This window comes from Magallana gigas, chromosome 7 (genome assembly GCF_963853765.1).
Source record: "Magallana gigas chromosome 7, xbMagGiga1.1, whole genome shotgun sequence".
NCBI lineage: Eukaryota > Metazoa > Mollusca > Bivalvia > Ostreida > Ostreidae > Magallana > Magallana gigas.
Window position 1 is genome coordinate 19,111,770 of NC_088859.1, and position 13,488 is coordinate 19,125,257.

A 13,488-nucleotide genomic window follows, 5' to 3' on the forward strand; every position below is an offset into this window, starting at 1 on the left:
TAAAACGAATAAGACGATGTCCAACTGAATGAGGAAAAGCGCGCCCACTTCCCCATGTGTAGATTGGCGATATTTAACAACTTGTAGTGACGTTTTTAGCTACCTTCAATGCGATGCGCCGCTCAGGCTTTCAGGCCTTTGATTTCAGTGCCGCTTTTATGTTAAAAAATATCAACAAATTTGCTTTTTTCCCATAACATTTAAGCACTGATGGATTCTTCTGATCTATATGCAGGCTTTATGCATTATTTTACGTCTGAAAAAAAAAAAATCAAATCGTATAAAGCTTTGAAGTTGCATATGACCATAGTAACCAAACAAACATTCATGGCCATTTGAAAAGACTACGTGGAGAAAATCCACATGACTGTTTGAAATAATTTATTCCATACTTGGGTTCAAAAATGGGCCACACAAACAATAGCTGCCACTTGTTAAGGAAAAACCTTGAAATTTTCTTCCTTTTTAGAGAGTACTGTACCTGTACATATAACTTCTATTTCCAATTTTACTGTTTGTTACCTTTCTTTTACTTCAATTTTTTGCATGCTCACCAACATGTGGGTGAGCCAACTCCATGTTAATCCAGTTTTTTAAATCAAATTAAAGTCAGTTTAAGAAAAATGTTTCCTCCCCCCCCCCCCCACCCCTCTGATGCTACGGGCCTGTTTTTTCTTTTACTCTGGATCAAGTCATATTTAGAGGGGGTCGCTTAAAACGTGTCAAAATATTTTTTGTCAATTATGGTTAATTATAGCATTACTTTTTAACGTAAAATGAATAAACTGACGAATCAAAATTATTTTAAAATGGTATGTGACACAAAAAAGCATTTGTCCCGTCACATAGATAATTAAACTTCATATCAACGTAAACATTGCCAAAGAAGGTTTATCATAACAAGCAAATTTCACGAAAAAGGTTTGTTTAAGGACGACATTACAATTTGCAAAGATATACTTGCAAAAATATACTTTGTTATTTTTCTATCTTGAGTAACAATGCATTTTGAAGAAAAAATCTCACTAACCACGCCCCCCCCCCCCCCCCCCCCCATTTATGGCATTTTATCTATTTTTGTTGTTGTTGTTGTTGTTACAAAAAATTAATTTTTTTCTTTCAAAACATAAATAAATAAATTCCCTATGAACTGTTTAAGTTTCTAGAGGATTGTTAGTTAACCAATAATAAGTTTTAAAGAGTGTTTCAATAATGCTAGTTTAATACCTCTGACGGATGTTATTTTTTTCATTTTCTAATCTCATACCATGTGATTATTATTCATCGCAGGATATAAGGATCCAGGAAATAATATAAACAAGACATTTTAAGTGTGCTTAAATAACAAATGGAACATTCAAAATGAAGTCCCTGTGGATATACATGTTAGTGATCCTTGTATCTGTCAAATGTGTTGCGAGTAAGTATGATATATAAAGTTTGTAAGGTGTAATTATGTATTACATGTAGTATAGAAACAATATAACATCTGTGATCTAACTTATAAATTCGGAAAATTTGGCGAAATAATGCAATCATATCTTCAAGTGTGTATCTGTAAATGATAATTGTCTCCTGTCGAGGAAGTGTATATATACGTATTTCAATTTACTGTTCTTTGTTTGTTTTATAGTAATGTCCATGCAAAGCCAACGAAATATATGAATTACATTTACAAAGTTCGATTACAATGAACAATAACTGCTATCAAACTCCTAAGCATATATACCTGCTTTGATGCAGTAAGAAGGTTAACTGATTTAAATTCCATAAGTTTAATACTCTTGAATTTTATGTTTATTTGTAAATGTATATATATAGAATATACGAACTGAAATTACATATCTTGAACATTGCCAAAAAAGGTTTATCATAACAAGCAAATTGCACGAAAAAGGTTTCTTTGAGGACGACATTACAATTTGCAAAGATATACGTGCAAAGATATACTTTGTTATTTTTTTATCTTGAGTAACATTACTTTTTGAAAAAAAAATCACTAACCACGACCCCCCCCCCCCCATTTATGGCATTTTATTTATTTTTGTTGTTGTTGTTACAAATAATAATTTTTTTCTTTCAAAACATAAATAAATAAATTCCCTATGAACTGTTTAGGTTTCTAGAGGATTGTTAGTTAACCAATAATAAGTCATAAAGAGTGTTTCACTGCTAGTTTAATACCTCTGACGGATGTTATTTTTTTTTCATTTTCTAACCTCGTACTATGTGATTATTATTCATCACATGATATAAGGATCCAGGAATTAATATAAACAAGACATTTTAAGTGTGCTTAAATAACAAATAGAACATTCAAAATGAATTCCCTGTAGATATACATGTTAGTGATCCTTGTATCTGTCAAATGTGTTGCGAGTAAGTATGATATATAAAGTTTGTAAGGTGTAATCATGTATAAATAAAGAAACAATATAACATCTGTGATCTTACTTATAAATTCGGAAACTTTGGCGAAATAAAGTAATTATATCTTCAAGTGTGTATCTGTAAATCATCATCGTCTCCTGTCGAGGAAGTGTATATACGTATTTCATGGTACTGTTCTTTGTTTATTTTATAGTAATGCCCATGCAAAACCAACGATATATATGAATTACAATTACAAAGTTCGATTACAATGAATAATAACTGCTATCAAACTCCTAAGCATATATACCTGCTTTGATTCAGTAAAAAGGTTACCTGATTTAAGATCCATAAGTTTATTGCTCTTGAATTTTATGTTTGTTTGTAGAGGAAATGTATAGAATATACGAACGAAATATACATGTACATATCTTTTTGTTACTTGATTGTGTAATAAAAATAACATTTTATCTTCAGTGTTAGAAATAATGTTATTGTTGGTTAAATAAACTTAAAGTGTGTATTTTTAAATATTGAAGGCCAGTGTATAGGCAGTGAGCCCTGTGATTGCCATTGTGAGTGCTGTTCCATCTTTTGCATTTATAATTCTTATCCAGGCGAGCTTTAGTGCTTCGGAAGTTGTCAGTGCTCGTACAAATTACTGAGCATTAATCACTGTGATATTAATTAAAATATGTCGATGATAAAGTAAAATATAATTTTCTGTTCGAGTACTCTCAGTACTTTGATGAATTTCCTTATTGGCTGCTAGCTTCTACGGGCTTAGTGGCTTCTGTTAGTGGCTGCTAGCTTCAGTCTGGTCGCTTTATGCGTCTGAACAAAAAAAAAAAATCAAATCGGTTAAAGCTTTGAAGTTGCATATGACCATAGTGACCAAACAAACATTCCTGACCACACAAAGTTGATGGAAAGCGATTTAAAACCTGCCAGTAGTTTACAGTAAGCACATTTGAAAAGACTACCTAGAGAAAATCCACGTGACTGTTTGAAATAATTTATTATGTATTATGTATTATGGTTTCAAAAATGGGCCAGACAGATAATAGCTGCCACTTGTTAAGGAAAAACCTTGAAATTTTCTTCCTTTTTAGAGAGTACTGTACCTGTACATATAACTTCTATTTCCAATTTTACTGTTTGTTACCTTTCTTTTACTTCAATTTTTTGCATGCTCACCAACATGTGGGTGAGCCAACTCCATGTTAATCCACTTTTTTAAATCAATTTAAAGTCAGCTTAAGAAAAGTGTTTCCTAGCCCCCCTGATGCTTCGAACACTGTGCCGGATGATTATGCCAGTGCCAAGGTGGCATTTTTGCACCCGTCTAAGCTGCATATATCGAAAAATTCAAATATGCCATATTATAGACCATTGCTTAAAGAGTTAACAACCACCTTTGTTATCATTGTATCTCACCTGTCAGGTGAGATATTTACCTTTCAAAAATAAATTCCTATAGAAAAATAATTTTTCCCATAGGAAAAACAATATTCCTATAGGTAATTTGAAAATTCCTATCGGAATACAAGAACTTCCTATAGGAATTTCAATTCCGATAGGATTTCATAAAATCCGATAGGAATTCTTACTATCCTATAGCAAAACTACATGTCTAAATCAAATTCCTACAGGAAATACCATTCTCCTATAGGAAATATAATTCCTATAGGACTTTTAAAAAATCATATAGGATTGTCAATATTTCCTGTAGGAGAATCAATTCTCCTATAGGAATTATCATTTTCCTATGGGATATTAATTTTTAAGGGTAAATATCTCACCTGTCAGGTGAAACACACTTAAAACAAAAGTGACTTTATACTCTCTGGGCAATGGTCTATCATTTGGTCTATATGGATTTTCCCGAAACTGCATCTTAAGCGGGTGCAAAAATGCCACCTTGGCACTGGCATAATTATTCGGCACAGTGTTTACGGGCTTGTTTTGTCTTTTACTCTGGATCAAGTCATATTTAAAAGGGGTCGTTTACAACGTGTCAAAACTATTTTTTGTCAATTATGGTTAATTATTATAGCATTACTTTTTAACGTAAAATGAATAAACTGATGAATCAAAATTATTTTAAAATGATATGTGACACAAAAAGGCATTTGTCCCGTCACATAATTAAGCTTCATGTTAACGTAAACATTGCCAAAAAAAAAAAGGTTTATCATAACAAGCAAATTTCACGAGAAAGGTTTGTTTAAGGACGACATTACAATTTGCAGAGATTTACTTGCAAAGATATACTTTGTTATTTTTTTTTTATCTTGAGTAACATTACTTTTTGAAAAAAAAATCTCACTAACCACGACCCCCCCCCCCCCCTCTCCCATTTAAGGCATTTGATTTATTTTTTTGTTGTTGTTACAAATAATTATTTTTTTTTTCAAAACATAAATAAAAAATTTCCCACTAACTGTTTAAGTGTCTAAAGGATTGTTAATTAACCAATAATAAGTTTTAAAGAGTGTTTCAATGCTAGTTAAATACCTCTGACGGATGTTATTTTTTTCATTTTCTAGCCTCATACCATGTGATTATTATTCATCACAGGATATAAGGATCCAGGAAATAATATAAACAAGACATTTTAGGTGTGCTGAAATAACAAATAGAACATTCAAAATGAAGTCCCTGTGGATATACATGTTAGTGATCCTTGTATCTGTCAAATGTGTTGCGAGTAAGCATAATATATAAAGTTTGTAAGGTGTAATCATGTATTAGTATAGAAACAATATAACATCTGTGATCTAACCTATAAATTCGGAAAATTTGGCGAAATAATGTTATTATATCTTCAAGTGTGTATCTGAAAATGATAATTGTCTCCTGTCGAAAAAGTGTATAATATCATACTATTTCAATGTAGTGCTCTTTGTTTTATAGTAATGTCCATGTACAAAACTAACGAAATATATGAATAAGCAATTTCAAAGTACGATTACTATGAATAAATACTGCTATCAAACTCCTAACCATATATACATGCTTTGATTCAGTAAGAAGGTTTAACTTATTTAAGTTTATTGCTCTTGAATTTTATGTTTGTTTATATAGCTTATGTATAGAATATACGAACGAAATATACATATCTCTTTGTTACTTGCTAGTTTAATAAAGATAACATTTTATCTTCAGTGTTAGAAATTATGTTATTGTCGGTAGAACGTACTATAAGTGTGTATTTTTGAAAATTGAAGGTCAGTGTATAGACAGTACGACCTGTGATTGCCATTGTCTTTGCTGTTCCACCGTATGCTTTGGATCTCGCTACTGCACTTCTTGCGCGAAAGGATGGAGTGGCACAACAAACAATGGCTGTCAAAGACGTAAGTAGAATGTGTCATGTTCTTAAAAATTAGCTATGTAGCATGTTTATGACAGAAGGATGAACGAGCAGACGGACGGGCGGACGGACAGACAGACAGAAAGATAGATACAATGTAGCTAGGTAGCTAGCTAGCTAGATAGATAGATAGATATTTATACAGTTTATATTTGCATTAATCACCAAATTATCTTTATTTAAACCAAAGTTTTTATTAATGGTAATTGTATAAAATGTTTTGGGAAAAACTGTCGATACAACAGATAGTAGCACTGATATCACACAGTAAAAGCAATTTGGCCCTCACACCATATTATATCAATATTTATGTAGTAATTTTAACGTGATCACCTAGGTAACATGATCAAAATTAGTTCCCTAAAGCAATATATTTGAAAATGATATATAGCACTTGACACTTACAGAAAATTAGAATATGGAACATTGTGAAAAATTGATGCAGATGACCTTTAATGTAGATATGCACACTTTTAAAATATCACCATAAACTAAAACCGTAAGGAGATTTTTTTTATGCATGTTCAAATACATGTAGTTTTAAGGTTGTATATATAAAACAAATAAGAACTTAATAAAAATTCTAGTTTTATAGCAATTTGCAAAAACATCTTACTAAAATCACCAAAGTATGAATATCTTTTTATGCTACTCTTAAAAGCTCTTTAAAAACAAAACTACTTTTTTAGAATGTAAAGTTATATTAAAGAACTAGGCTCGATATTGAAAAAAAAATGCATTAGTAGTCTGTTTAGGTTTTCATACCTAAAATGGGTTTTAACTCAGCCATTTCGATAGATAGCTATTTAATCCTTTATCCTTAATTGGATAAACTGGTTAATGCTGCAACATTTACGCATACTGTTTCACGCATACAAATAGACCAGGTTACCTAGACACACACACACACACACACACACACACACACACACACACACACACACACACATACTCGTAAAGACATGAAACTCACTACACATGACTTTTCACCAGAAAGTCACTACACTATTTTCTAAGGGTCGTGAAGAAAAAATTTGAGCAAATTTATAAAAGACTGTTTACTCTTATTAGCCTAGGGGGCTGATAATTCGTAAATTCATTATATTAAAAATTTGGGTTTTCCCCTGAACTCCACTACATCAGACCACGTGACCCACCAGTTAGACACACATGATTCTCACTACATTGTCAGGTTTGAAATACACACATGAAACTGACTACTTACATTAATTTTACTTATTTATCCCATCTTCTCATTATGAAATGATTTGATACACCATACATTCTTTGTACAGTTTCTAAAGAATTATAGCACACAAGTTTTGTGATTTATAGTGGATTTTAAATAACGTATGTGGCAACGCACTTTGAGAAAAGTACACACTTAAAAAAAAAATAAAACGCGTTTAACTTAGGACTAAGCTAACGCAGTTTGAAAAAAAAATTCAAGGTGCGTTATGAAGGAACTTCAACATTTTTTATTATCGAAACACTTAACGCACTTTAAAAAAATATGTTAAAATAGAAAAATCTGGAATTGAATTTCTAATTTGCTGATTGTATGATGAATTGTTAACACTAGTAAATCTCATTAACCGTCTTTGAGAACGGGGGTGGGTGTGGATTAACCAATCATACAGTGCATCATTTACTAGTAATTGATTTCAGGAAGAATGTTGCCTACCCCTTATCTTTCTATCCAAAACGTATGATATTCAGCAACTTGAAGTAAACGTTTCTGACATAGCCCAATGTATCAGATAAGAAGTACATTAATTTTGCTGCATAGACAAAAAAGGAAAAAAGGCAATTGCTACGCGATGCAGTTTATGTCATATTTGGATAATTTAAAACTCCTAATTTGTTCCTGTGTAAATTGTCAAACTACGTAAGCTTATGAGAAAAAAATTCTAATCGAGAAACTGTTTATAAAGTAAGCTGAGAATGCATTGGTTTTTTTTTTTTAAATATATCCGATTGAGCTAAACAATATCAAACCAAGGTTAAAACAATCAGTTATTGTTTGTCAATAAAAGTATCAATTATTTGGACCAAATCCTGAACAGTTTTTTTATAATATCGACGATATCAACGCACTTTGAAAAAAAAAATAAAAGCGCGTTTAACTGGTTCCAAAATTACTAGTAACACACTTTGAATTTTTTTCAAAGTGCGAAATATTTCAAAGTGCATGTAACAAACCAATAAATCTTTGAATAAACCCAATTATTTGTTTTTCAATTATTTTTTTGATTTTTGAATAGCTAAAACCGAATGTTGTTATACGAACAACTAATGGACCGTGGCAGTTTAGTTATTGAAAGAGAAATCCTATCACAGGCCCCTTCTACCTACATGTACATGTATATCACACGCATATACAAGCATCCATCATCTTTCATTTTCAGCCAAAGCTGTAAGGTTATTTAAAGACAGAATGACGGCACAACTTCTGAGTAGAGCACTAGTTTTAATGATATAAAAATTCATGCAATTATTCACACCAAAATGCTCAATCACATTGATCATTTCTACATAATATTGCAAGGCATATACAAAAACAAGATCATGCATTAGCTAAGCTTATTTCATGCTAGAATCTAGAGGGAGGTCAGGGGGGGGGGGGGTCTGAAAATTAAAATTTCTTTAAATTACATTATAAAATTACCAAAAATATGCCTCGGACCCTTCCCCCCCCCACAAACTCAAATAACCGTCCGACCCCCCCCCCCCCCCGGAATTCTTTTTGGATCCGCGCATGTATTTTTTGACGTAGTGATGTTGATACATTAAATAAAAATGAATATCAATGATTATGAAAGTAATTAAGACATTACATTAGACTCTGACTTTTTATTGAGTATTACTAAAACATTTAGATATTAATATGAACAAGGCAATATGATCGTTTAGGAACATGAAAACAGCAAAATATGTACATTGTATAACCCAACTTTCAATGCTACTGAATTTACACGTACATGTACACGTAAACAGTTTATTAATTCTCTCATATCTTCATTTTTGGGAGAATACATGAAAACCACACGATCAATAAAAAATGTACCAGAGTTTCATTCTCATTTCTAAACCAGTATTGATTAAAGCAATATTCATGGCGTAGATTTTTTTCCGTTGACACTATTGGTCCTCAATCGTCTATCTAGGAAGTTAACCTATGTCTGATCACTGGTGCTGCAACACAAAAATACTTGTCAAAATATAAATTCTGAGAATGTGTTTCATCTCTGTAAAGCAAGACTTTTAAATGTACTTTTTTCAGATTTTATGCAATACTAAAAGGTATCACTACTCACTCTTTCTATCTGTCTCTCTCTCTCTGTATCTCTGTCTCCCTCTCTGTCTCTGTCTCTGTCTCTGTCTCTGTCTCTCTCTCTCTCTCTCTCTCTAATTGCCATCACATTTAGTTATTTACACACATGTAGTGACATTCAGGTAAAGTATCTCAATAGAACGAAAATCCCTTGATTTAAACAAAATGTTTTAATAAGTCCTCTAACTTCTCTCTCTTCCACTTTAATTTCTTTATCTTTAACTTATTTTCTATCAACTTTTTTCTCTCTTATAAATGAACATTACTTTTCATTATTTACAAACACATAGTGAAATTCAGGTAAAGTATCTCAATAAATAATCAAAGTACTGAAAGTACTGATAGGCGGAAGCATGAATGCAAGTTGTCAATGTCATAGTGTTGTTATAACTATTTTCTTTTTAAGAATTAGTTTGATAACATAAAACACTATTCTAATATGTCAATTAAGGTATATACATGTAGTAAATGTGGAAATACTCTGTTACTGCACCAGATTAGTCTGGATCATGCCTTAAATAAAGATTCAATGAGAAGAGCAATTGAAACATCAAAACATTTATTTTGTGAAGTACATTCGTATAACAGTTGATACTTATATACAAGCTGAAATTACAGGAATACATTTTCATTTATTATGCCGATTTGTCAAAAATGTTCATTTGACATCATAATAATGAAAGAATATTATAGTATTAGAATTTAGTAAACTGAACTTCTGAAACTGTAGTATTTTATTCTTTAAAATAATGTTTTACAAAAATTCAGAAGTTACATTTGTACATCACTTGATTACAGTATTTTACAGAATCAAGTAGTACATGTATGTGTGTCACTTTGTTTACCTGAGAAGCAATAGCCATTGAGAAATCAGCTTCATAGAATAATACACAAAATATCTGGACAATGTGTTGTAAAAAATGTATTCAATAAAGAGATTTTGATGTTTTCTTAATATATTCTCAAGTTTAACAGTAACAGGATGATTTCAAAGTCATTTTATATGTGGAGAATTGCAGACCTCTAATTGATCCTCAGATTGCAGTTCATATATTTTGTTGAAAAATGTTTAAAACTTAGAAAGAATGTATTTACTTAGTGTACTGTATACCAAACATATTTTACAAAGATCAAACATATATGCAAATGTTGAGAATTACAATACAATGTAAAAGCCCAGTAATTTATGGATAACTATATATTAATATTCAATAATGTACAAATTATGTGTCCTTTACAATTGCTCCATGTTGTACTGTCAAATCACAGGTCTCTAGTATTGAAGACATTTGCACTTTTAACTTTTAAATTTTTATTTTAATACTAATGGAATCTTCACGGAAACTTCCACCATTACAGAACATAGACTTTCAAAGAATCCCTTTATGGCTGCATGCTGTAATGGTGTTTTTGGAAAGCGTGTAATCCTGGAGTGTGCCATTTGTGGTAACAACAATTTCAATTCACTAGTGTTGTCTTGCATCCATTATACCAATGACAACTGTCTTTTTCAGCAGGATATTCTAAAATGTGTTGATGAAAAATGAATAATGGATATGTTATCAAGCAATATTTCATTACAATATACTTGACCTCCAATAAAGAAAACATGGATTTTAAAAAAAATTAATCTATAAAATATTTTGAATTTATTTGTGTTTTACCTTAAATAATTTATTTTCAAAAGTATACATGTATTTTGCAAATAAAGGATGAGATATATAAGAAGATCACACGATATGAATTATCAATAATTGTAAGGTTATTTTGGTATATTACATACAAGTAATGGAAAATATAGTGATTGAACTGTAAATGAAAGTTAAAAATTTTTCTCCAAAATCCTTCAGTTTTCAATTGCATTTAGTACAAGAATATTAATTATATTATTAAAGATATGACAACAAGATATCTGTGAGTCAATGCTCACTAGTGATACCCCTGCTCTGATGTGTATACAAAAAAGCATAGTTAACATTACATGTAATGGGAAGTTGACATCAAATATTTTGAAAAATCAATCCTACTGAATGGCATGCCTTAACAAAGACTGAGTTAAAAATTTCAAGCATCTGCGATTGTTGTTGAGATATCTTTGACAAAATTTGTGTTATAGACAAACAGACACACAAGGGTAAAACAATATACCCCCTCTCCTTCCGAGCATGGGTATAATTAGTTCATACGTAAACAAGAAAACCACGGAGAATATCGTATTTAAATTTAGTTGTATTTACTAACCTTGAAAATGGCGTTAAGGCCATTAAGATGAGGATTCCAGCATATTTCAGATGCCCTGCTTCCATTTAGAAGTTGCAAACATGCAATGTTTGTCCCTCTTTAAAAGTGCTGAACTGGGAAGCCAACACCACATTTGTATAACATCTGTCTTTTTTTTGTTTTGCTTGACTTTAGCTGTGCACCCAAATTTAGCAACTCTCCTCTTCACCAGAGATGAAGAATGATGTTGAGCTCTCACTGTCTCCTCTTGTCAGTTAATGTTAATCAGTTTCTTGACATTCATCTGAAAGAACATATACATATAGAACAAAAAGATATATGTTAGGTTATTATCTATAATCATTGTCAGGTATATAATTGAGTCTTTTTGGAATTGCAATTAATCATGAACATGGTAGATCAAAGATATACCGGTATATAGTCCAAGTTTTCATGAACTGAAAATTTTAAAATTTAAAAACAAAAGATGCAGTCATCAAAATTATCATATAAATTATGATGTAGAGAATTTTCCATAGGAAATTTTAGTCACTTTCATTATAGAGTAATGATAAGGTAATTCTGAGATACAAGTAAATACAGTAGGTAAAAGGATAAATCATATTCTTTTTTTTAAATGTTCAATTAAATATCTTTGTAATAGCCTATCTGGAATATTTGTTGTATCAACCAATGAATTGTATCTTGTATGATACTTATAAGCTATATTTGAGATATTTTTAGAGAAAATTCATTTGCATTATTCATGAGTCATTTTTAAACCAAGCTGAATATTGTAATTTTTTGTAAGAAAAATGAATGAACCCTATATCATACAGTGCAGTTCTTAACATATTATAAAATTACCAAATAAACATATAGATCTGCAAAGATGTCACAAAATAATAAAAATTTAAAAAAAGGAAATGTTAATTATAATCTTCCTTTGTATGCGATTCCATTGTGCTAAATTTCAATCTTTAAAGATATCCTGTAGGCCTCGCCTTGTACAGTAATCATAACATAAGACCGACATTTCAGAATTATCGATGAATGCCTAACACAAACAATATAAATTCTTTCATAAAATTTATGTACTTATCTGAGATTTCTCTGATTCAAACCCCCACTTTTATATTGTGACATGTCTTCTCCGCACGTCACAATATACAAGCGGGGATTAGAGTCAGAGGAATATCGGATTAAGAATGTACCAGCTCCTCGATCAAGATTATTGTAACATGAAAATCTAAAATGATGAGGCAAACGTTTATACAATGAGAAATACTAGTAACACATTAATTACCTAACTTACCTTACGTATGTAGAAGATGGACAGTCACCAGTTGTTCTCAACGTGGGTTTGTTGACAAATTTTTTACACTGCATAACGTTATGCAGTATTGTCTGAGATTACTACGCGAACCGTTGGTATGTTTACAAATAATTTATAGGCATTGTATCATTCTAATAATCTTTTTTAAATAGATTTATACACACCCTTGTTTTTTTTAAAAAAGCATTCATTACCTGTTTCCCTATCAATTTTTCCTTCTGTACTCATAAACACGCAATTTCAAATTGAACTATTTTTTTCCCTCGGAATTTCATCTACAGGCATCAGACTCCGTGCTTATCCTTTGTTTATGTTGCATACCATCGCAAGAGTTATCGTTCGTTCCTGTACTATCAAAAACGTAAATCTACCACTAGCTATCTTTGCTATAGGCATTTTCAATGGATAATTAAAAACGATGAAGTAAAACTTTAGAGACATACCACAGTTCTATTATCAGAAACGATGTTTAAACGGGGGTCGAACAGTAGGGGGGGGGGGGGGGGTTATAGAGTTGTGTGCCCTTAGTTTAAATAACATCCGATAGTTTACCATGAAAAAGGGCAGGAATTTGACCTATGACGTAGAAGGTCATGAAAGCAATTGCAATAGGCGCTTCCGCCTAAAAAGGAAATTACCTCCTTTGAAAAAAAAGCTGTAAAAAGTCCTCTCACTTCCTCTCTCCCTTTCAATCTAATTATTTTATCTCTTAATTTCTCTGACTTTTTCAAACAGACATCACATTTCGTTATTTACACCCATGTAGTGACATTCAGGTCAAATATCTAAATTGAAAATCATGTTTTACTTAAACAAAATGTTAATAATTCCTCTCTCTTCCTCTTTCCCTTT

At 31.3% G+C, this 13,488-nt stretch overlaps 1 protein-coding gene and 1 long non-coding RNA gene across 34 annotated transcripts in view; one reads left to right on the plus strand and one right to left on the minus strand.

The window, feature by feature from the left end:
- The first annotated feature begins 1,296 nt into the window (after window positions 1–1,296).
- Window positions 1,297–13,488, plus strand: part of LOC109620461 (multiple epidermal growth factor-like domains protein 11) — a 29,408-nt gene continuing 17,216 nt past the window's right edge. For 30 of the 33 annotated variants that reach the window (XM_066066335.1, XM_066066338.1, XM_066066349.1 and 27 more), the window contains exons 1-3: window positions 2,272–2,379; window positions 4,920–5,080; window positions 5,601–5,729. In XM_066066335.1, the coding sequence (XP_065922407.1) occupies window positions 5,023–5,080; window positions 5,601–5,729 (187 nt within the window). In that variant the 5' untranslated portion in view covers window positions 2,272–2,379; window positions 4,920–5,022. Of the gene's footprint in view, window positions 1,421–2,265; window positions 2,380–2,909; window positions 2,946–4,919; window positions 5,081–5,600; window positions 5,730–13,488 lie in introns of those variants that run through there. The other 3 variants (XM_066066321.1, XM_066066320.1, XM_066066323.1) reach the window with 3 other exon arrangements.
- On the minus strand, window positions 9,425–13,266 carry LOC109619064 (uncharacterized). Its single transcript, XR_010708034.1, has 3 exons — window positions 12,616–13,266; window positions 11,322–11,604; window positions 9,425–10,603 (listed from the first exon to the last, which is right to left on the minus strand). It is a non-coding gene; the product is annotated as an uncharacterized lncRNA (long non-coding RNA).